Genomic DNA, 25,675 nt, shown 5'->3' with positions numbered 1-25,675 from the left:
TCATTCTGGCACCTTTCACCAGGATACAGATTAAAAGAAACCGAATCGGAGAGGTAGAACAAAAAATATGAACGGAGGTTAAGAGAGAAGAGAGAGGCAGGAATGGAAAAGCCCATGTTTCACAGATGGAGGCAAGTGGTTGGGAGAGACAGTGCATAGGGCTGAGAGAGAGTGCTCCTATTGAGCGATACCTAGAAAGAGGGGCAGCTCATTGTGCGGTGTCTCCCACAGACACTGAAGGACTGACAAGTGGGAAATGTGCATGCTCCTCTGTGCAATGCCCCATGGATGCCAAAGGACTGGTGATGGGGACCTGAGCAAAGTTTAATGAATGACTGCACCTGTTGGCAGGGCATCTCTTCTTGCAAGAAGAGGAGATGCTAGATTTTAGAAAGAAGCATTGGGGCTCGTGATTTTAGTAGAGGAGGAGGTGTGCCTTTGGTTTTAACTTCATTTTAAGGATTATTTACTGATCATTTACTTGACTTTTTAACCTCTCACCTTGCTTTTATTGGATCAATGCTTTATTTCTGGATTAGCCCTATACTATTTGTGCACTGTGGGATTTTGAAAACCATATTTGAATTTTCTGGAATAAAGCACTTAATGCTGTGCACCAGCCCTTGCTGGCTCATTTGCCCGGCTCATCCCGATCATGTTGTCAATGGTTTTGGGTCCAACAGCTGCTGAAAGAGGTGGATCCTGGTAGCATCAAGCGCAAGGTGAGAAACTGCAACAGAATGAATGCCAGTCCTTGTCAGGATACACCAATGCAGAGACTTGTGTCTGCCTGTCATTTTAGTGTTTAAACAAAGTTCTTTAGTGAGAACAAAAATTACCTATAATTTCATGTTGCAGATTTATATAGGGTCATATGTACAGACTACAGTGAAATTCTTAGTTTCATATGCTAATCAACACGCTACATTTCACCACTCTCTGGCATGATGATTAGTTAGTATAACAACCTTACCTGGAAACTTCTGTCTTCCTTACCTGACAAACCTTAGGATGTGTTTATCATAGCAATGCATATCTAGGGCCAACATCCAGACTTGTTGAGGTGCAAAGAACATCAATATCAGAACAGTTGTGGTGAGAACAGTCCATTCTACCCAACAAGCTCGTCTGTCCTATTCATCTAAATTATCCAAAATAACATCAAGTCGAGAACTGAATGTTCTTTAAGTTCTAATATCGACCACACTACACTTGGTTATTTATTCCATGCGTCTATGGCCTTTTGCGTGAGGAAAACTTTCTAGCATTTGTACAAAATCTACCTTTAACAAGTTTCCAACAGTGTCCCCATGTTCTTGTTGCCAAATATATTTCAAAGCAACAGCAGACATTTTGTTGAGGTGTTAGATGTGTGTATGGATTAATCTAGATGTACAATCGAGGTGCCATTCTTGCTTATTGTAATCCTAAAGATTTATTGCAGACAAAGAAGATACTCAGGGCTTTCTCCACTACACTTGAAATATCCTCAGCCTCATTTGGAGGAACCATAAGACAGAAAAAGGTGCAGTTGCTGGACATTGGCAAACACCAGACTATTTGTGTAGCAAGATTTCCTCCAGGAAAAGTACAGTGGTGTGTATGATGGTGCATTTTGGTGTGTCTTCATATGGAAAATACGCAATATTTAAAAAACGCACTGCGCTCCTTTGTGGTGATGTGACTGACAGCCATACAGTAGAAGAGTTTTACTGGTGTGCTACCGATTACCTGCGTCATGCAGAAGCAGAGTAGTATTCCTTGCTTTCCTTCTCAAAAAACTTTTAAAAACCTCTTTTTACTGAGTTTTGCATTTCACAATTGTAAAATCACATGACAATAATTTTGCAAATTGAAACTCAGCTGGTTTGCTCATTACTGATGGTCTATTGCAGCTGCCCCATTAATCTAGTGGCTTGGGTTTGTGCTGCACAGTTTCTAGCTGTCAGCGTGGAGTCTGCAAATTCTCCCCTCTGTGGTTATCCCTGGAGTTGTGCGTTAGGTTGACTGGTGCGCCTGCAATAGCTCAGTGCTTCAGGGGTAGGCCCTGCCCCACATGACTGTGAATTAGACAACAAATATGAGGATATTATTTTACATACCTCGTATTATCTGCTGTCCCACATTAGAAGAGTTGAGTTCCTTTGATTTTTGTCAGATAGTCATGGGAGGCGCACTTGATAACATGTCACCCTTGATTTACTTGCTCTTAATAAATTAAAGCAGACCGTTTTAAAAAAAACAACACAAGCAGAGAAGATCTCAGAGCCTACCATTGTAGAGAAGGAGAGACATCTTGGTATCTCCCTTGTGATTTTGAACTTTGCTTCACAAGTACCTCCGTTAACAGCAGTGCACTGCTAAAGCACTTATACTTGTGTTAAGTCTTGGTTGTAATTTGATATAATGACGCTGGATTAGCCTGAGCCACCGGAAAGTAATTTGGTTCTGTGGAAAGTTAATAAGCCATAGATGGAAAGGAAGTAGTAAACCATCACCTCACTTTGCACTAATTAACATGAAAATGCACTGAATGATACAAACCAGAGGACTTTTGAATGGGGGGGTTTTCTCTTCCAAATGGACAGCAACTGGCATAAACAGAAAAAGTAGGCTTCTTATCTGTTTAGAACAGCAGAATCAGGTCTTAAACTGCTTTGGTCAGCAGAGGTGTGTGAAGCAGTCCTCAGTATGGTTACCAGATTGTCAAGGTAATAATCAAAAAGAAACAGCTTGAAAATCACCCAACAGCCTGTGTGTTTGAGCACTTAGATGCAGAGACAATATAATACAATACAATTTATTTTTGTATAGCCCACAATCATACAAGAAGTGCCGCAATGGGCTTTAGCAGGCCCTGCCTTTTGATAGCCCCCCCAGCCTGGACTCTCTAAGAAGACAAGGAAACCCCCAGCAAATCTTTTACCTCCTTGCCTCATCTTTTTTCCTTATCTGCTTTGCTGACATTCTGTCTCCCTGGCATAAGCCTAACATCTCCAAGCTCCTTGTCTGTAAGCAGTTTTCATTTTCATTATGTTGGGAATTTACATCTTGGGTTAGATGACCCCCCCATTTCTTTGTTTCTTTATTCTGCTTATTAACTCAAGGGTGAGCTGGTCCCTGGTCCTCGCACGTACATGGCGGTACTTCTATGAATTTTTAAGCAACCCACCTATGCTACCATTACTTCTGCATACTGAAAATGGCCCAAGTACGTCCCTTCTAAATAATGTGGGTGAGATGAGGACCTCCTGACCTGTGAACCCTGCTAGTGGTAGGCCTGAAAAGATACTGTACCTTAGTGAATTCTCTCGATCTCTGTTTATTTGTATTTTTTCTTTAGGAATTGTAAAATGTCTTCTCTGGGTTTTGTGCATCCTACTGGACACAGTGGTTTAACCACCTGAAATGTGTGTTCAGTCTGTTTGGATATTTGGATTATTTATTTGTTTAATATGTAATTTTCTTGTGTTAAAAGTTGTCAGCATGGAAACTGCTGCCATGTCACTGCCATTCAGACCTACTTGTGATTCCAGGCTGGCGTGTGTTGTGCACTCCAGTAACTCTGGTGTCCTCCTACAGTCCAAAGACACACTGACCCACGTATAAGTGTGTGTGTGTTTAATGGTGCCATGAAACTCACTTTACCATCCAGGATTGTTATCTTACTCAGTGGCTCCGAATTCCTAGGAGGTGTATTGTTATAATTCTAAGAAAGTGGAAGAATGAGTTTAACAACGTTAATTTTTATAGCACATTTTCATACACATAATGTAGCTCAAGGTGCTTTGCAAAATCAAAGAAATAGATTTAAGAAAAGAAAAACAAATTAAAACTAGGTAAGAATAATAATGAATAAACAACAAAGAAAATCAATCAGTTTGGACTTACATAAAATAGTTATATAATTAGTAGATTGGAATTGTTTAAGTCTGTAAAGATGAGGCTCATGATAAAGTCAGATGGCTAGGAGGACATTAAAAAAAAAAACTCCAGCTGAAACTAAATCTGCAGGGGGTCCAAGGTCAAAAGACCAAACAGACCCCACTGAGCATTCCACCTAGTACAGTAAAAATGTACTCATGATGTTCATTTTTGTTTTTTGTAGAGTAGTTCTAATCATAACATATTATAACATAATAACATAAGCAAAATAATAAAATAACAGTGCAGTAAGAATATAAGACATTAGAAGGTTACCATTAAAGAGAAGGTCCTTTCAGTGAAGCCTGTGTCTAGCTATACAGGGGTGGGTGTATGGCCTCCATCTTCACGGACTGGGAGCCTTGGCACAATGCGCCACCATAGAGAAACAGAAAAAAATGAAATGGATTTGTCACTGACAAAATGAAACTAAGACAAAATATTGGACTACGAAGTTTAACCTATTAAAGCCTGCATGTATGACAGACTAAGCAAAGGCCAAATGAAAAAATGGGTTTTCAGAAGTTTTTTTGTTAAAGATTTCCACAGAGCCAGACTGGCGTGTCCATATTGGTAGAGCATTCCACAATCTAGGGGCATAAGTGCTGAACACCCCCCCACCAGTTCTTTTATGCCTGGCTCTTGGTATATTGAGCAGACCATTTTTGGAGGATCTCAGATTGCAAGTTGGAACACAGATTGAGAGACACTCTAAAATATAGACAGGAGCGAGATTGTTAACAGCCGTATATACGATCAGCAGTATTTTAAATTCAGTCCAGAAGGGTATTACCGGCCGGAGTAATGGGGCTGAAACAGGTGAAATAGGCTTAGCTTTTTTCTTGGTTAAGGTTCTTGTTGCTGCTTTTTGATATAGCGGAAATTAATTTATGCTTTTTTAGGTAATGCTGAAAGAAGTGTATTATAGTGATCTAGCCAGATAAAACAACACATGAATTCACTTTTTAGAATTCTGACATGTCAGTACAAATCACGTATAAATGAAAGAAAGTAGTCCTTGTAATAAGATTAATATGCGATGTGAAATGTCATTCTGAAAAATTAAACCACTGAGATTTTCTACTTCAGTAAAAGTGAACATGATTATTTCTAAAGTCCTATTTTTTCTTGTTGCTGCCAATAATTAAAATGTTTCCTTATTTAACTTAAGGAAATTGAATCTCATCCATTTGGTGATGTTAGTAAGACACTGAATAAGAGGGCTAAGAGCATCTCTTGTTATCTGGTGCTCTAGACAAATAAAGCTGTGTATCATCAGCATAACTGATAATTCACCATATTCTTTGAAATGATATGACCTAAAGGGAGCATATAAAGTGGAAATATCAGTGGGCCAAGAATGGACCCCCTGTAATATACAATATTCAGTTTTGTGAATTACTGATATAGAGGATCCATAACTTACAATATATTTTCTACCAAAAAAATATGATTTAAACCAGAGCTTTGTCTGTTGAATCATTCATTTGATTACATTTTCAGAAAGGCCAACCCGCACGCCAAGGCGATTCATTAGAATGCTGTGATCTGTGGTGTCAAAAGCTGCACTCACATCTAAGAGGATAAGAACAGGGATGAGGCTGGCATATTGATAACAATTTTAATTAAGGCACTTTCAGTGCTACAGTTGGATCTCAAACCTGACTGAAACTTTGGTTTAAGTAGTCACCAGCCTTTCTATAATTTTGCTGAAAAAAGACAGGTTGGAGATTGGTCTGAAATTGTTCATATCAGAGTAGTGTAAATTGTACTTTTTAAGCAAAGGTTTAACTAACGCAGCCTTTAAAGAAGATGGAAAGATACCAGTATGGAAGGAGCAGTTAATAGTATCCAGGACCCTGTCATTTAAGACCTCTGAGACTTCTTTAAAGAGTCTTGACGGATAAGCACACAGGTGGAGGACTTAAGCTAAGTACTTGTTTTCTGCAATTCAGACACATTTATTAAAGCAAAGGTATTTAACTGATTGCAATAAAAAGGCAGTGATTCTGCAAGGCTTAATTTAGCTGTTTTCATTATATTACTTCTTATTTATGTTTTCCTTAAAAAAAATACTGCAGAAACAACGCAATTGTCATTTGACGTCTTTAGTAAGTTCTGTTGTGGGAACTGGGTTTAACAGATGATCGATAGTAGGAAATAATACTCTTAGATTACGTGAATTTTCATTTACGAGTCTAGAGAAATACCACTATAGTGCCACACCACTATGTTGTATTGATCCATATGGTCCTTCAGAATTTCGTAGTGTACAGTTTATTTACTCTTCCTCTATTTTCTCTCAGCCTTATGGCATTGCCTTTTAAACCAGCAAACTATTGGAGTTTTCAAGGGTGAAACCACAATGGATGATTTCATGACATGTTTTCCTGGGGTTACTTTGTCAGCTGCCACTCCCAGTTTACAATTTAAATTTTCTACCTTAATATTTACATCAGTGGCTGCCTCTGAATTGGTACTACTCTTAGGCTGGCTGCTAAAGTTACTAGCGGAGCATGAAGCAGCTGTTGGAGTTAAAAAAAACGTCTTTTAACAATGCAAATAACAATACATTCAGAAATATGCAGAAATGATGTCCAGTGTTACATTTTACTTGCTACGATCTCTCGGCCTTGCAGATTCACTCTATACAACATTCGCGCGATCAGACCATATCTGGCAGAGTATGTAGCACAACTCCCGGTCCAGGCTTTTGTCTTGTCATGTCTGGACTACTGTGACTCTCTGCTGCTCTCCTGTGCCACCAAGCCACTGCAGATGATTCAAAATGTAACAGAACTTCTGGTGTTCAACCAGCCGAGGTGGGCACATGTCACTTGCCTTTTCAAATCATTACATTGGCTCCAGGTCATGGCATATATTAAATTCAAATCCTAGATGTTTGCCTGTAGAGGAGGATATATGGAGACACTTGTGAGGTCCTATAATTCTTCCTGGCCACTTAGGCCTGTTGATGAACGGCATCTGATGATGCCACCTCTACTCCTATCTCGTGGAACAAGCTGCCCATCTCCGTTCAAACTGCTGACTCCATCAATGTTGTTTGGTCTTTGTAGTCTAGTAATTGTAACTAGCTGCTTTTATTCTGAGCTCTTCACTTGTGGTGTTCACTTCTGTAACCATGTCCTGTAGCACTTGCTCCCAAACAGTCCCCAGTTTACTCGATTGTATTGACATCTTTTGTAAGTTGCTTTGGATTAAAGTGTCCGCTAAGGAAATAAATGTAAATATATTTTGTGATCTTTGCAGTATTCCTGTTTATGTCAGTCATGTCTATTATGCTCAGGTTAAAACAATTCAAACTGGGTCTCTCTCTTTTTCTGTAGGAATTCTGTTGCCCACTCTGCGGATTTTCCAGCCTCAGCTCTGATCAGGTCCAGGAACATTTGGCCTCCCAGCATGCTGTGCAGGGTCTGTGGCGATGCCCTCTTTGCCAGGTTGACATGAATGAACAACAGGGACTAATTGAGCACTTACAGAACCAGCACAGCGTCATACAGTCATGTCTCGCTCGGCTAGTTCAGGCGGTAAGTGGCGACAAGTTTACTTTTTTTTTCTAAGAAATTTTATGGAAACTTTCCTTGCTTTATTGTTCATTTCTGATATATTTATTGTAAAATTGTGTTCTTTTCTCAAAATAAACTGCATCAAGAAAATGGTTAAGCATTGCAAGGTTGAGTTAATTTTCTTCAGTTTTTTCTCTCTAAAACTTTTTAATGCATTGTAATTCACACACCTTGACTTGGCAACACTTGACTCTTAAAATATGTAGTAATTCTTTAGGAAACTGAAAGGTGTAGTGTTTAAGGTGTAGATTGGTGAACGCACAATGTGAGAAGTTCAGTTGACATCATTGACATGTTATGTAAAATACAGAAGCACACACAATGTGTTTTGGTTAAACGTGTCCCTTCTTGTAAATATGTTTCAAATGGCACTTCCAAAGCTTTCTGTTTTACATTTGATATTCATTAGACATGAAGAGCCTAGGTATGAAAAAATGGCTCGCTCAAGGTGAAATGGTGAGCTAGTAGTTCATTTTTAACCCTTAGAAACCATGTAGGATCAAATTTATTAAAGAATGCTCAGCTCAACTTATTCCATGTGGCTTCCTTTTATCTGGCTGTGAACTGGCAGAGTTGCCTCCTACATTACTTTTCCAGTGCTGCAAGGCACAAGTATATAAGACATGGAAGATGTACTTACACAGGTAAAGAAGCCTATGTGACATGAAGGTGATCTTGCTGGCAACTGTCCATCTGTAAGACAACATCACAATAATTAGTTTGCTATTAGTAGCACACGAACATATGATGAGGAGGATACCTCCACATCACTAAACTTGTGCTCATTCTGTGGCAGTTGATCTTCAACTGACCTGACAAGTCAATGCTTAAAGTGGAAAGTTACAAAAGAATTCAGTTATAGTGGGTGTAATGGAAGCACAGGTCACGGCTGCTGGCACCTATGATGGAGGCAGTGGAGTGCAAATTTGTATGTTGTCAGGATGTGATTACAGCACATGGTGAAGCAACTGTGCAGCACTCAGCAAGAATAATTCTTTTTACACATGGTGTTCTGTCCAGGGTTAGTTTCTTAGTGTGCGTAATGCTGCTAGCATAGACTATGGCCCACCATAAGCTGCAATTAGTTTAAATGACTTTATCATTGTTGTTATGTTTTCAATATCTAAAAGTAAGGACATTAAATATTAAAAACAAATAAATCGAGCATTTCTGTTGGCAAATTACAAATGTATTAAGTCATAATTAACAAATGAAAAGCAGAGAACATAAATGACACACATCAAAATCTACACCCCCATCATGCTCAAAACCAAACCTTAGGTGCATTGTGGACATGGGCAGCCAGCTAAAGCTTACTGGGAAATCAAGATGGCTGCTGTTTCTACTTGTAGATCTAACCTTGGCTACTAGTACAGTGGATTGAGACTGTTATTCTAAAATGAGTTCTTTCAGAACACAGGGACACATTTCGAAACTTAAGGGTTAAGGGGTAAATTTCACACAAACATTAGGAAGTTTTTCTTTACACAGAGAACTACAGACACTTGGAATAAACTACCAAGTAGTACAGTAGAAAATAGGACTTTAGCAAATTTCAAAACTTGACTTGATGTTTTTTTAGAAGAATTAAGTGGATAGGACTGGCAAGCTTTGGGCTGAATGGCCTGTTCTCATTCAGATTGTTCTAATGTTCTAAAAACCCTTCTACTTAGTGAACCCCTCTGTTCATGAAGTATTATTAACTGGAATTTCCTAAAAATCATTCATGTACAGATGAAATGGTGGCACAGGTAGTGCAACAAGGAGCTTAGACAAGAAATGTTCTTAGAGAACCAAACTTGAATGTGTCACTGGTAGTAATGAGCAAACAAGTCCGTTTTTGATGCGAATACAGTTTCATGAAGCAGACACTGAAAATTGTTTTGTAGGCGATTTCACAATTGCGAAACATGGAACTCGCTTAGAATTCTTTTTGGGTTTGTAAAACAAGGACTAGTGCACCTCAAAGGTCCATTTAGAGTTCCATGTTTACCTTTGTTCTTTTCTGCAGCCGGATAACGCATGTAATCTGTTGCACATCAATCACATCAATTCTATTTATGCCTTTTTTTTTGTTTTATAAATGTGACGTGCTGCATATTTTCCATACAAAGACACATCAAAACACCCCATTTAGCACATTATTGTGTTTTCTCCACAGGAAAACCTCACTAGCAGTAACCCCCAATCTCCCTGATGCCCACCGCTGACCAGCCTCTTACCAACGACTGCTCTTTCCAGTGTTTTGGCTCCTGCAGAAGAGTTTTGAAGTGCCAGGGAGCTTTAAGTTTATTTTCTGTCTCCAGTGCACCTTTAGGGTTGTGTTCATTACAGATGATAAAGTTGGGATTGTACTACCAGAACATTTCTGGTGACTCAACACTAGACGTACCCTACCACTAGAGATCTTTGTGTAAATACTAAATGATAGGCAGTCACACTTGGAATTAATACACATAAACTCTTCCACACCATACTCCATAACTTTCCTCTACTGTCAATGGTATGAATGTCATTTGAAACAAATTGCAATCTATTTTGCTAATTTTTTCAAGACAAAAATACAGTCCTGTGGGGGGTGCTCCGAGAGTATGGGGTACCGGCCCCCCTGATAAGGGCTGTTTGGTCCCTGTACAACCAGTGTCAGAGCTTGGTCCGCATTGCCAGCAGTAAGTCAAAACCGTTTCCGGTGAGAGTTGGACTCCGCCAGGGATGCCCTTTGTCACCAATTCTGTTCATAACTTTTATGGACAGAATTTCTAGGCGCAGCCAGGGCATTGAGGGGGTCTGGTTTGGTGGGCTCAGGATTGGGTCACTGCTTTTTGCAGATGATGTTGTCCTGTTTACTTCATCAGGCCTTGATCTTTAGCTCTTTCTGGATTGGTTTGCAGCCAAGTGTGAAGCGGCTGGAATGGGAATCGGCACCTCCAAATCCGAGACCATGGTCCTCAGCCAGAAAAGGGTGGAGTGCCTTCTTAGGGTTGGGAGCGAGATCCTGCCCCAAGTGGAGGAGTTCAAGTATCTCGGGGTCTTGTTCACAAGTAAGGGAAGAATGGAGCGGGAGATCAACAGGCGGATCGATGCGGCATCCATAGTGATGCGGGCTCTGCATTGGTCTGTTGTGGCGAAAAAAGGAGCTGAACCGTAAGGCAAAGCTCTCAATTTACCGGTCGATTTACGTTCCTTCCCTCACCTATGGTCATGAGCTGTGGGTAGTGACCAAAAGAACGAGATCACGAATACAAGCGGCTGAAATGAGTTTCCTCCGTAGGGTGTCTGGGCTTTACCTTAAAGTTAGGGTGAGAAGCTCGGTCATCCAGGAGGAGCTCTGAGTAGAGCCGCTGCTCCTCCACATCGAGGAGTCAGATGAGGTGGCTCAGGCATCTGATCAGGATGCCTCCTGGATGCCTTCCTGGCGAGGTGTTCCGGGCATGTCTAACTGGGAGGAGGCCCTGGGGAAGACCCAGGACACGCTGGAGCGACTACGTCTTTCGGCTGGCTTGGGAATGCCTCGGGATTCCCCCGGAAGAGCTAGTAGAAGTGGCCAGGGAGAGAGAAGTCTAGGCATCTCTGCACAAGCTGTTGCCCCCACGACCCGATCTCGGATAAGCGGAAGAGGATGGATGGATGGACAAAAATACGTTTACTATAAATTCAATTTTGCATGAATTGTTCCGCTCATCAGCGGTTCCCACTCACTTGCATGGCTTGTAAATGTGTTGTGACTTTGAGATGTGGGAAGACAATCAAAGAAAAAACCCCGGCAGACATGGGGATCCACACAGTGACTGATGTGTGATTCAAACCCAGAGTCCTAAATCTGTGAGGGAGAACATCTGGCCACTGGCTCACCATCTCGTCCCAATCCAGTTAACTGTATTTCATTTTTTCACACCCCACACAATCCATTTTCATTGTCACTGGAGGCCCAAATGTTTCCTACCAGCACTCGGCACAGAGCAGAAGCTGGCCCTGAATGTGAGAAGTTCTAATTTAGAACATAAGAAATCTGACAAACAAGCGGGGACCACTCAGTCCATTAGGTTGCTCATTTATTAGCTAATAGATATGCTGTTCCAATATCTCGCCCAAACACTTCTTAAAGGTTCTCAGGGTTTCTTCTTCAAATACAAGTCTGGGTAGTTTGTTCCAAATTCCTAAAACTCTTTGAGTGAAGGAACGTTTCCTGGCTGCAATCCTAAATGCAGCCCCCCTTAATTTCCACTGGTGTCCTTGAGTATGCGATTCCTCGATTCCTTTATCAATGCCTTTGGGGATTCTGAAGACTCGGATTAAGTTCCCACACAGTACTCCTCTGCTCAAGATAAAACAGGTTTAATTCTCTTAGTCTGTCTTAATTGATTTCTTTTACACATTAATTTTCATAATTCTGGCTAGGCGCTTGTTTAATTAGAAAGCTTTGTTAAGAGTGCTACTCCTTGATGGTGTCACAGTCCTTTTTATCCACTGTAGCTGTATGGTGGAGGCACATGAGAGTGTGATATGGCAGCCCTCTTGTTAAAAGGGAAAGCTGATAAATCCTAACAAGTCTTTTCTTGAACAATATAATTTCAAATTTCAAGATCTATCAATTATCTGCTTTGTCCATTACAGTATTGCAGAAACTAAATAAAATGATTTACTGAACACTGAATGTCTTGGACTGAGAGAATATTCATGCACTTGAATGATTTTCTTTGCATATTCTCATTGCTTGGTGCTTGCCGTTGCCTTGCCCTCTGTGTCAGTAGGTGAGAGGTGAAGGCATGCAGTTCCAGCTGAAGAAGGTTAATGGCCATTTGGTATTTTCAACAGCATTGTGTGTTTTGTTTTAAAAGCAGTACATCCAATTTTTTGCTTTTGCAACCTTGATTACTTCCTGTACAACTTATTAGAAATCTAGCCAGTTAACCTTCCTGCGTCTGTAAGGCTTCTGATGAATCATCACTTGAGCGCATCACAGTTTAGGCTTAAAAGTCTGTACTTAGTAATTGCATTTCTTAATTATGTCCCACTGACTTAAGACGTTCAGTACCTCTTGTGGTGTGTGAAAAACAGATTATTAGTGCATAAACATGAATTTTGGGAGCAGTGATGAATAAGACAGGCTGGGCAAGCTGTTGAGATTTTGAAATAATATTACAGTGTCCTGGTTTGTGCGAGCCCATGTCAAGTCGAGTCAGGCCCAGTTTATGTCGGCTTTACAGAATTACCTCTCAATTTCACAGGGATTTGTTGGGGAAACAAAATGAATATCTAGGAGTTCTTTTTTTGTTGAATCAAGGATGCATTGCAGACTGAGTGAGTGAGAGTGTAAGTGTCTGGTTACCAGCATTTTCACGTGGCAGATACTTAAATTGCTGAAATGGAGTGTTAAAATAAAATACAGATAGAGAGCTTCAGTCTGCTTAACCCAATTGGAATCGCCCAGTAAACAGTGTGAACTTTCACATTAGCAGCAACTCGAACAGAGCTTTACCTATTAGTTTTGAAATTACTTTAAGAGTAATAGCAAGACACCAATGCTAGTGCACCATCTTGTTTTATTTAGATGTCTTTTTTTAATTCAGTACTTTTATTTCCCACTCCTTTTGTGTTGAACTGTCATTGTGGCACTTGCTAAGTGGGAGTGTGCTGTGTGTATCGTCTACGATAAAATCTTAATTGATGTTTTAACGATGTGTGAGCTGAAGTTACTGAGTATGTCACTCACTTTGCAACAAATAATCAAAAACACACCTTGAGTCCATGCATTCAGTGCCTCGTGTAATCTAACAGGGTAGACTGCTGTGCGTGTGCAAAGCGACTTTATAGGTGTTGCATGGTCAGAGCACTAGAAGTACAGAGCCCTGTAGGTGCCATGCAAAAAAAAAATCAATTCAAATGAATTACATAATTAGTTTGAATGGATTATTTGTATTTCTATAAGGAGCATATGCCTATCGGCCATGTTTTTTTCCGCAAGACGTCTTAGTTTGGGGTCCTAGGTTCCAAAGCACTTTTTTTTGTTTCTTTACTTAAAACACTTGCATAGATGCCCACTCCTCGCCCCAATCCTGCTCAACCTGTGTATAAAGTATGTACAATAATGACAACAATGTTAAAGCAATGATGAAGGGAGACACTGTGCCTGCCCGTAAATTCCAACCATTTTTATTCAAACCGATGTATTCATCTGAACCAACCACGGTTGGGTGAGAAAAAACATGTGTTTTGGCAGCTATTTAAAAAAAAAAAACACAGGAATTCAGAGAAGGCGAGTCTGTGCACACTGCCATTGAAAAAGAGATCAAGAGCTACAGTGGTGTGAAAAACTATTTGCCCCCTTCCTGATTTCTTATTCTTTTGCATGTTTGTCACACAAAATGTTTCTGATCATCAAACACATTTAACCATTATTCAAATATAACACAAGTAAACACAAAATGCAGTTTTTAAATGATGGTTTTTATTATTTAGGGAGAAAAAAAATCCAAACCTACATGGCCCTGTGTGAAAAAGTAATTGCCCCCTTGTTAAAAAATAACCTAACTGTGGTGTATCACACCTGAGTTCAATTTCCGTAGCCACCCCCAGGCCTGATTACTGCCACACCTGTTTCAATCAAGAAATCACTTAAATAGGAGCTGCCTGACACAGAGAAGTAGACCAAAAGCACCTCAAAAGCTAGACATCATGCCAAGATCCAAAGAAATTCAGGAACAAATGAGAACAGAAGTAATTGATATCTATTAGTCTGGTAAAGGTTATAAAGCTATTTCTAAAGCTTTGGGACTCCAGCGAACCACAGTGAGAGCCATTATCCACAAATGGCAAAAACATGGAACAGTGGTGAACCTTCCCAGGAGTGGCCGGCCGACCAAAATTACCCCAAGAGCGCAGAGACGACTCATCCGAGAGGTCACAAAAGACCCCAGGACAACGTCTAAAGAACTGCAGGCCTCACTTGCCTCAATTAAGGTCAGTGTTCACGACTCCACCATAAGAAAGAGACTGGGCAAAAACGGCCTGCATGGCAGATTTCCAAGACGCAAACCACTGTTAAGCAAAAAGAACATTAGGGCTCGTCTCAATTTTGCTAAGAAACATCTCAATGATTGCCAAGACTTTTGGGAAAATACCTTGTGGACTGATGAGACAAAAGTTGAACTTTTTGGAAGGCAAATGTCCCGTTACATCTGGCGTAAAAGGAACACAGCATTTCAGAAAAAGAACATCATACCAACAGTAAAATATGGTGGTGGTAGTGTGATGGTCTGGGGTTGTTTTGCTGCTTCAGGACCTGGAAGGCTTGCTGTGATAGATGGAACCATGAATTCTACTGTCTACCAAAAAATCCTGAAGGAGAATGTCCGGCCATCTGTTCGTCAACTCAAGCTGAAGCGATCTTGGGTGCTGCAACAGGACAATGACCCAAAACACACCAGCAAATCCACCTCTGAATGGCTGAAGAAAAACAAAATGAAGACTTTGGAGTGGCCTAGTCAAAGTCCTGACCTGAATCCAATTGAGATGCTATGGCATGACCTTAAAAAGGCGGTTCATGCTAGAAAACCCTCAAATAAAGCTGAATTACAACAATTTTGCAAAGATGAGTGGGCCAAAATTCCTCCAGAGCGCTGTAACAGACTCATTGCAAGTTATCGCAAACGCTTGATTGCAGTTATTGCTGCTAAGGGTGGCCCAACCAGTTATTAGGTTCAGGGGGCAATTACTTTTTCACACAGGGCCATGTAGGTTTGGATTTTTTTTTCTCCCTAAATAATAAAAACCACCATTTACAAACTGCATTTTGTGTTTACTTGTGTTATATTTGACTAATGGTTAAATGTGTTTGATGATCAGAAACATTTTGTGTGACAAACATGCAAAAGAATAAGAAATCAGGAAGGGGGCAAATAGTTTTTCACACCACTGTACTTGATGGTACCTGAGGTGGAGTGGTGGAAAACACAAGAAGTACATTTCTCCATATTTGGTAAACTTGCGAAAAAAGTTCCTGTACATCCCTGCCTCCACCAGCATTTCTGATTGGGCTTTCAGCACCGGAATAAAGTGTTGTAACTGCACTGCTCTGAAGCCAGATGCTGTGGACATACTGGTGCTTTTGTCACACAACTTGAAGTTTCCTCAGTTGAATTTTATAATTCTTTTATTTCTTCTGATATCTTTGTGCAATATTGGACAGACCCCTCCTTTAACCGCCACCTTATCGTGGTGGAGGGGTTTGCGTGTCCCAATGATCCTAGGAGCTCTGTTGTCCGGGGCTTTATGCCCCTGGTAGGGCCACCCAAGGCAAACTGGTCCTAGGTGAGGGATGAGACAAAGAGCGGTTAAACAAACCTCCTATGAAGAAAAACAATTTTGGACGGCGTTTTCCCTTGCCCGGACGCGGGTCACCGGGGCCCCACTCTGGAGCCAGGCCTGGAGGTGGGGCTCGATGGCGAGCGCCTGGTGGCCGGGCCTGCACCCATGGGGCTCGGCCGGGCACAGCCCGAAGAGGCAACGTGGGTCCCCCTTCCCATGGGCTCACCACCTATGGGAGGGGCCAAGGAGGTCGGGTGCAGTGTGAGTTGGGTGGTGGCCGAAGGCGGGGACCTTGGCGGTCCGATACTCGGCTACAGAAGCTGGCTCTTGGGACGTGGAATGTCACCTCTCTGAAGGGGAAGGAGTCTGAGCTAGTGCGCGAAGTTGAGAAGTTCCGGCTAGATATAGTCGGACTCACCTCGACGCACAGCTTGGACTCTGGAACCAATCTCCTTGAGAGGGGCTGGACTCTGTACCACTCTGGAGTTGCCCCCGGTGAGAGGCGCCGAGCAGGTGTGGGTATACTTATTGCCCCCCAACTTGGAGCCTGTACATTGGGGTTTACCCCGGTGGACGAGAGGGTAGCCTCCATTCGCCTTCGGGTGGGGGGACGGGTCCTAACTGTTGTTTGTGCGTATGCACCGAACAGCAGTTCGGAGTACCCACCCTTTTTGGAGTCCCTGGAGGGTGTGCTAGAGGGCATACCTTCTGGGGACTCCCTCGTAATGCTGGGAGACTTCAATGCTCACGTGGGCAATGACAGTGAGACCTGGAAGGGCGTGATTGGGAGGAATGGCCCCCCCGATCTGAACCCGAGCGGTGTTTTGTTATTGGACTTCTGTGCTCGTCACGGATTGTCCATAACGAACACCATGTTCAAGCATAGGGGTGTTCATATGTGCACTTGGCACCAGGACACCCTAGGCCTCAGTTCGATGATCGACTTTGTGGTCGTGTCGTCGGACTTGCGGCCACATGTCTTGGACACTCGGGTGAAGAGAGGGGCGGAGCTGTCAACTGATCACCACCTGGTGGTGAGTAGGCTTCGATGGTGGGGGAGGATGCCGGTCAGGCGTGGTAGGCCCAAACGCGTTGTGAGGGTCTGCTGGGAACGTCTGGCTGAGCCCCCTGTCAGAAGTAGCTTCAACTCCCACCTCCGGCAGAACTTCAACCACATCCCGAGGGAGGCGGGGGACATTGAGTCCGAATGGGCCATGTTCCGTGCCTCTATTGTTGAGGCAGCTGACCGGAGCTGTGGCCGTAAGGTGGTCGGTGCCTGTCGTGGCGGCAATCCCCGAACCCGTTGGTGGACACCGGCGGTGAAGGATGCCGTCAAGCTAAAGAAAGAGTCCTACAGGACCCTTTTGTCCTGTGGGACCCTGGAGGCAGCTGATAGGTACCGGCAGGCCAAGCGGAATGCGGCTTTGGTGGTTGCTGAGGCAAAAACTCGGGCGTGGGAGGAGTTTGGGGAGGCCATGGAGAACGACTTTCAGACGGCTTCGAGGAGATTCTGGTCCACCATCCAGCGTCTCAGGAAGGGGAAGCAGTGCAGTGTCAACACTGTGTATGGTGGAGGTGGTGCGCTGCTGACCTCGACTCGGGACGTTGTGGGTCGGTGGGGGGAGTACTTCGAAGACCTCCTCAATCCCATTAACATGCCTTCCAATGAGGAAGCAGAGCCTGGGGACTCAGAGGTGGGCTCCCCCATCTCTGGGACTGAGGTCACTGTGGTGGTCAAAAAACTCCTTGGTGGCAGGGCCCCGGGGGTGGATGAGATACGCCCGCAGTTCCTCAAGGCTCTGGATGTTGTAGGACTGTCTTGGCTGACACGCCTCTGCAACATCGCATGGACATCAGGGACAGTGCCTCTGGATTGGCAGACTGGGGTGGTGGTCCCCCTCTTTAAGAAGGGGGACCGGAGAGTGTGTTCCAACTACAGAGGGATCACACTCCTCAGCCTCCCTGGAAAAGTCTATTCGGGGGTTCTGGAGAGGAGGGTCCGTCGGATAGTCGAGCCTCGGATTCAGGAGGAACAGTGTGGTTTTCGTCCTGGTCGTGGAACAGTGGACCAGCTCTATACCCCTAGCAGGGTCCTGGAGGGTGCATGGGAGTTTGCCCAACCAGTCTACATGTGTTTTGTGGACTTGGAAAAGGCATTCGACCGTGTCCCTCGGGGAATCCTGTGGGGGGTACTCCGAGAGTATGGGGTACCGGCCCCCCTGATAAGGGCTGTTCGGTCCCTGTACGATCGTTGCCAGAGCTTGGTCCGCATTGCCGGCAGTAAGTCGAACCCGTTTCCAGTGAGAGTTGGACTCCGCCAGGGCTGCCCTTTGTCACCGATTCTGTTCATAACTTTTATGGACAGAATTTCTAGGCGCAGCCAGGGTGTTGAGGGGGTCCGGTTTGGTGTGCTCAGGATTGGGTCACTGCTTTTTTGCAGATGATGTTGTCCTGTTTGCTTCATCAGGCCGTGATCTTCAGCTCTCTCTGGATCGGTTCGCAGCCGAGTGTGAAGCGGCTGGGATGAGAATCAGCACCTCCAAATCCGAGACCATGGTCCTCAGCCGGAAAAGGGTGGAGTGCCCTCTCAGGGTTGGTAGCGAGATCCTGCCCCAAGTGGAGGAGTTCAAGTATCTCGGGGTCTTGTTCACGAGTGAGGGAAGAATGGAGCGCGAGATCGACAGGCGGATCAGTGCGGCATCCGCAGTAATGCGGGCTCTGCATCGGTCTGTCGTGGCATCGGTCAGTCGATCTATGTTCCTACCCTCACCTATGGTCATGAGCTATGGGTAGTGACCAAAAGAACGAGATCGCGAATACAAGCGGCTGAAATGAGTTTCCTCCGCAGGGTATCTGGGCTTTCCCTTAAAGATAGGATGAGAAGCTCAGTCATCCGGGAGGGGCTCAGAGTAGAGCCGCTGCTCCTCCGCATTGAGAGGAGTCAAATGAGGTGGCTCGGCATCTGATCAGGATGCCTCCTGGACGCCTCCCTGGTGAGTTGTTCCGGGCACGTCCAACCGGGAGGAGGCCCCGGGGAAGACCCAGGACACGCTGGAGGGACTGTGTCTCTCGACTGGCCTGGGAACGCCTTGGGATTCTCCCGGAAGAGCTAGAAGAAGTGGCCGGGGAGAGGGAAGTCTGGGCATCTCTGCTCGAGCTGCTGGCCCCGCAACCCGACCTCGGATAAGCGGGAGACAATGGATGGATGGATGGAATATTGGACAGAACCTGAAGTTAGTAAAAAATGTTAGTTTTTTTTTGCAATATATAACAGAACTTTTACACTAAAGTACAGTATATTTGTTCTTGCTTGTATGCTGCACAATTCACCTTACAGCAGAGCAGTGTATATTCATCCAGACTGTAATGTTCATGCCTTGTAGCTCTGTTTTCATTAGAATTGTATTCCCTTTGGATTTATATCTTGTTTATGTTAAGGGTAAGTGTCTGTTTAAAATGCTCTCCTTATAATGGTTTTGTTGGTCTTCGTGTCATTTTTTGTGTAAGTCCTTGTGGTAAAGTGAGGTATGTGGTTGGTTGGTATAATTTTAAATAATCTCCAGACTTGCGTCTTCAGGTGGGGGCATGGTAGCCTGGCGAGAGCAGTTCCCGATGTGATGAGGAAGCAGACGGCCCTGCACTTAGTGCACATGTGCAGGATCGCCTGTCACCCTAATTGATGCCTGGAGCTGTCGATTGCCACAGCTGTGCCACGTCTCCATTTTGAAAGGGAAGTGCGAGTGCAAGAGAGAAAAAGAAAGGGAAAAAAAGAAAGAGACAAAGGAAGTGGAGGTTAAAGGATGGGAGAAGAAGCAAGTAGGCAAGAGAGAGAAAGGAAGCAAGCAAGCTGGTGCAGTGAATGGAAGCAGGTGGATGGGATTAGAGCCCCAAGGAGGAGTGAGGGGGCTGTGGGTCGCTCTGGATGTGCTCTTGCCAGGAGGAGCCATTGAGACAGCAGCGGTTGGGAGTACAGATCGCTCGCACCGGGTGGAGCCAGGATTGGCAGCGGTTCGGATTGAGCAGGGCTCAGTGGTTGCTCACAAATGCTGTGGGATTGGCAACAGGAACAGGGGCCAGATGACATGGGTGTCTGCACTTGTTAGTTGACGTCTCTCTGGGCTGCCAGATCCAAACAGGATAAGGCGGAGAGGCGTCAGTTTTAAAGGAAGGCACCAGGGCTTGTGGTAGTTTTAAATGGTGGTTTTTATTCTTACTTTGAATGGATGGATGGATATACTGTACTTAATGAGGAGTGGAGCCACTCTTTTACTTCAGAACAGTTTTTTTCCTTTTTGGAATGATGTCATACATGCTCAGAGGTGTTGGATTCTACACCATTTTACAGCATTCTTCAAGAAAAAAGTAGTCTGAAAAACAGGAATGGTTTGTGGAAATATACTTCATACACTGTACTCCGGAATATTCTGTATGTAAAACTGCAGTGATGTTTAGATCTGGTGACTGTAGAGGACGTAGAAAGCAGTTGAGCTCATGCTGGTCTTCATGAAACCACTTTTGAATTAGTTTGGCTGTATATAGGGCCTTATCATCTTGGAACTGGGTGCATCTAGCACTGCAAAATCGCCTCCTAATCCTTGGCTGTTATGCTGTGATGCAGAGCAATCATTGGAGACCTAATGGTTACTTCAGGACGACTGCTATACCACTGTGAATACCCCACTACGTCTAGAAGTTGGCAACTGATATTGTGGGTTGGTATTCTCCAACTATGAACATGTACGAAATAAGGTGACTCATTGGACCGTATTACGTTTTTCCAGGTTCAGGTTTTGTGCTCCTCACACCAGGTTATGTGTCTTTGTGTGTCAGCCTTGGATACAAATGGTTTGTGAAAGTTAGCCCTTCTTTGTGAAGCTCACGCCTTACAGCTTTGGTTGGGACTGGAGGCATTGAAGTGCTGATCCAGTTCACTGGTAGTGTTTGTGGTACTTAGCAAACATCCTGTAAAGTGTCCCATTTGTTCCTGCCAGTGAGCTTTGACTTGTGCCCACTCTTTCTCTTTGCTAATGCAGTCTGGAATATGCTATCACTAGTTAAGACCCTAGCACTCATAAAGCATGCTGATTCTAGTAATACAGTCGACCCTTGATATACGACCGGCCTGACATGCGAACAACTTGCTTTACGACCAAAATTTTTGTTTTGAATTACGACCAACATCTTGCGTTACGACCCGAATGCGGTCACGTGTTTGTGGACATGTTATTTTGGAAAAACTATGGCTTTTTGCAGAATTTGTTAATGTGGTAACCTTACTGCTGACTATTGACTGACTGTTGTGAGCTGCGCTTGTCAGCAGTAGCGAAGGTAACTTAATGCAGTTTTTTCACACTGACACTCACTTCAATGTCCACACAGGTATTTGCTCACTCTGCATGAATACATATGCTGCAATATGCAACCTGAATAATACAAACTGAGCAGTAGTAAGCTAGCATGAAGAACGTAAGCGGAGTCTAGTTGATGCAGAGGTGCCAGTGTTTTGTCACATTTTGGTACCCATCAAATGACCCTACACTTCCATTTTCAGACTGGCGAGTATAGAATGCTTACACTCATCCAGTTTTTAATTTTTACTTTTCATTTTGATTTCAGCAGCATTTTCAGATATTGAAATTTGAGGAATTTATACAGCATTTTCAGTGAATTTATTCATAAATTACTGTTTTGAGCATTTTTATCTTTTACTAGATATTGTCTGTATTTGAGGTGTTTTCTTGTTTTCCTGTTCTTTGCTCCAATTCATGATTAATTAGTATGTTCCTTTCTTCGTATTATTAAAAATCTGTTATATTATCTGCCTTTTTTAACTTCTGTTCAATCACTGGTTAATGCTTTTTTCCTTATATTCCCAATGTTTTCCATAACTGTGATTTGCTAGGGTTTCCAACTGTGGATTATATGTTAAGGCACCTTCCCATAGGAAAATATGATTAGCAGAAGGTGTTATCACGTTTTACTCCAGGATTTTGAACATATTATAATTTTGATAGTCAGATTTGTTAACTCCATTGGTGCATTTGTAGTTTGGCAATGTTGTTATCCTGGATGGTAAAAAAATTTCAGCAGCAGAAATAAGTCATGAGCAGCAAGTCCATTTGCAACATTTTCTCATTGTCACTTGGGCAGCTGCTATTTCCTTAATTACAAATCTCAGCAATATTTAATATTGTAAATAATGTTTTTTATATGTATGGTTTGTTACTTGAAAGTCTTGCTTAGTTTGTCATTTAATTTTACCTTGCATTTCGTCAGCCTGGCTTTGCACAATTTATGCTGTTACAATTATGTCTCATGTTTAAATAATGGCTGATTTGATTTTTATATATTTTCATATTAACATGTCTGTTTAATGTACTTCCCAATAGAAATGACTACCAGCGGCTTTAATACATACAGTTTTAGAAAATTCACTCTAGATAATTTGTTTTAAAATCAAAGTGATTTGGGAAATCGAGTGACTTAATTGAAGGACTCCTCATGTTCATGTAATGTAAAGTTGATCAGACCAAAGACGCAGTCACAAATACATGTTTTGGGATTATATATATATTTTTTATAAATTGAGATCTTTAAAACAGCATTAAAAACCTAGAAAAATGTGACATGCAAATCTGACGCACGTCCAGACTGGGTATACCTAAAGAGAGAATACTTAAACCACAGTTCACAAATATAATTTTTAAAATCTCTTTTTAAAGCATTAATTCCATACATACATTTCCAACTGTTTATTCCTTATTTTTAATTTTAGCTTTGCACATTTTTACATTTCTGGCAGCAGAATCTGATCAGCAGTGTGATTTGCCGGCTGTGCTTGCCACATTTTGCTTCTCTGACCTTTGACACGTAAAGCAGAAAAATGTGATTAGGTAACAAAAATGGCAGGACACCAGACACACGTACTTGCCTACCCAGTAAAATTTCAGCATAATGGAATAGGTGACTTTTGAGAGTGTTCCCCTTGACATATGCAATCATTTTGCAGCTTGTGGGATTGGTGTACTTCAGTTTGAGCAGCGAGTATCTGGCCTCTTTGGAGCTCCACTAATTGCCTCAGGCTGCTTTGGAAACCCAATTACTGCCGTGCTAATTGTCAGACCTCCTTTACAGCTGACACACACAGCTAATTGGCAATCAACCTAATAGGACTCACCTTTGTAGCTGCATTTGTAATTGTGATTTAGGCACTTCAAAGTGAAACTCCTTTTTGTGGTGTTTTCTTGATTTTGTCCATCCTCGTAAAAATGAAATAATCAAATTTGCATTCCTAATGCTGAAATAGCTGATTAAGAGCATTTAAACAGATATTGTGGAAGTTATTTTTTAAGCAAGTTTCATTTGTGGCATAGTAGTTACAATAAGACGGTTCATGAAATTTCATCCCTGCTGGATATTCCAGAGTCAGCTGTAAGTGGTTTTATTGGAAAGTGAAAGCGTTTAGGAACAACAGCAACTCAGCCACGAAGCGGAAGACCCCGTAAAGTCACAGAGTGGGGTCAATGACTGCTAAGGTGAATCCATAGCTGAAGAGTTCCAAACTTCCACTGGCATTAATGTAAGCACAAAAATTGTGCGTCAGGAGATCACGGAATGGGTTTCCATGGTCAAGCAGCTGCATGCAAACCTCCCATCATCAAGTCCAGTGCCAAAGGAGGGATGGAGTGGTGTGAAACGTATTCTTTGGAGTGATGAATCACGCTTCTCTGTTTGGCTGTCAGATGGGCAAGTCTGTGTTTGGTGGATGCCGGGAGAACGTTACCTGCTTGACTGCATTGTGCCAACTGTGAAGTTTGGTGGAGTGGGGACAATGGTGTAGGGCTGTTCTTCAGGGTTTGGGCTAGACCCCTTATTTCCATGAACGGCAATTTTAATGCTTCAGCAAACTAAGACATTTTTGACAACACTATGCTTCCAACTTTGTGGAAACAGTTTGGGGAAGGCCCCTTTCGGTACTTGTGAACTAAACGGACGGCTAGTACCCTTTTCTGTTATTGTGACGCAAATCGGATTTTCGTTTTTAAAATTAGGCACCCAAAGGGAATATTAACATTAGGGACCTATAAGCAACTATGCTCCACCCCCACTAACTTTAAGGTTAGTATTTGTGGTTGGGGTAGGCCAGTCTAATAATTTAAACTCCAAAAATTAAGCAACCAGGGCACCTCTCCCACGGAGCCTAACACTAGAATGGGTAGGAACTGCCATCCGTGACATCTGTGTAGTACACAAGTACCCCCTTTTCTATTCCAGCATGACTGTGTTCCAGTGCACAAAGCAAGGTCCATGAAGACATGGTTGGATGAGTTGGCTGCGGAATAAATTGACTGGCCCGCACAGAGCCCTGACGTCAACCCCATCGAACACCTTTGGGATGAACTGGAATGGAGATTGGGAGCCAGGTCTTCTCATCTGATATCAGGGCCTGACTTCATAAATGCTCTACAGAATGATTGAGAACAAATTCCCACAGAAACTCTCCAAAATCTTGTGGAAAGCCTTACAAGAAGAGTGGAAGTTGCTATAGCTGCAAAGGGGGGACCAACTCCATATTAAAGTCTATGTATTTGAATGCAATGTCATTAAAGTCCCTGTTGGTGTAATGGTCAGGCATCCCAATACTTTTGTCCATGTGGTGTGTATATATACTTAAGAATAAGAAAACATAGAAATAAAATATACATTATGAATGAAAGAATTATATTTTATAAACAGGTTACACATATGTGCAAAGCTTATTAAATTCACAGACCACACTGAATATAGACTGAACTGCAGCACTGCTTACAAAGATATAATAATAAACCTTTTAGATTAACTTCAGTGCCCAAGATTCCTCCAGACAAACAACAAAGTAACAGATAAGTAAATCTAGCTCTAGTGTCAATAAAAGTTGGAGGGTAGCAGACATCTTGGCCTCGGGTAATAACATTATCAGGGTGGTCTTCTCCACAGATGCTTTTGTTAATTTGTAATATTGCAAAACATTGCATAATCTTACACAAGAGTAAGGAAAACCGAGGCTTCTGCATCTGTAACTTGTTCTGTGGACAATGTGTGGTGAGTTGACTTCTTTTAAGGATTAATTGTCATTGTATTCCATTGTTACCAAATTCATCCAAATGGAAGAAACTAAGTTAATGTTTTTACTTAAAAACTCCTCTGGTTGATTTGTGGCCTGGGAGTGTAACAGTGAATGCTTGTTAAAGTCTGTTATCACTGAGAAGTATGAAGCAAAAAGATGACGTTTTTAGGATAATAGGGAAGAAACAAAAAATGTTAGAGAATAGGTCTTCTGATGTGAAGCAGATGCCTGCATCTTTTGTTAATGTCCTGTTTTATGAGGGCCTAGCTCAGCTGTAGTGATTGGCAGCGGGGTGGGGGTGTTGTTTTTGCCACAAGGCTTTTTAAAATTGGAAAGAAACTGTGCCAAGTTGCTTAGGCAATGGAGCAGCTGCTGCCAGTACTTTTGGATGTTTTGTAGTCTTGACCTGAATTGCTTATATGTTATAGAATGTACTGTTTTCTCATGAGTTAGAACATCTTTTGGAGGCAGCATACATGATTTTGGAAAGTTTTCCATGAGCATTTATCAACTAAGGACACATTAGTAATTAATTTCACGTAACAGAATATGTAAGCAGATTTGACAAAACATGCTATATTTATGTAACAGTAGACATTTAGGTGCGCCTTGAAATGTGCAGTATTAACAGCAGCCCACTTCTTAGTTGCATAGACAGTTCATTTTTATTATTCATAAACCAGCCCACTAGTATGGAATGAAATAAAAAGAAAAACATGCACATATCTTGCCAGGGTAAATAGCTGCCTTA

General features: G+C 42.5%; 1 protein-coding gene across 1 annotated transcript in view; it reads left to right on the top strand.

Moving 5' to 3' along the window:
* zfhx2 (zinc finger homeobox 2) overlaps positions 1–25,675 on the top strand; it is a 225,565-nt gene that overhangs the window by 102,061 nt on the left and 97,829 nt on the right. Inside the window, exon 6 of the mRNA XM_028793130.2 lies at positions 7,272–7,472. Coding sequence (XP_028648963.2) covers positions 7,272–7,472 — 201 coding nt within the window. The remainder of the gene's footprint in view (positions 1–7,271; positions 7,473–25,675) is intronic.

This window comes from Erpetoichthys calabaricus, chromosome 2 (assembly GCF_900747795.2).
Source record: "Erpetoichthys calabaricus chromosome 2, fErpCal1.3, whole genome shotgun sequence".
NCBI classification, from domain to species: domain Eukaryota; kingdom Metazoa; phylum Chordata; class Cladistia; order Polypteriformes; family Polypteridae; genus Erpetoichthys; species Erpetoichthys calabaricus.
Note: the sequence above shows the minus strand (reverse complement) of the source record. Positions and strands in the feature narration are given on the sequence as shown.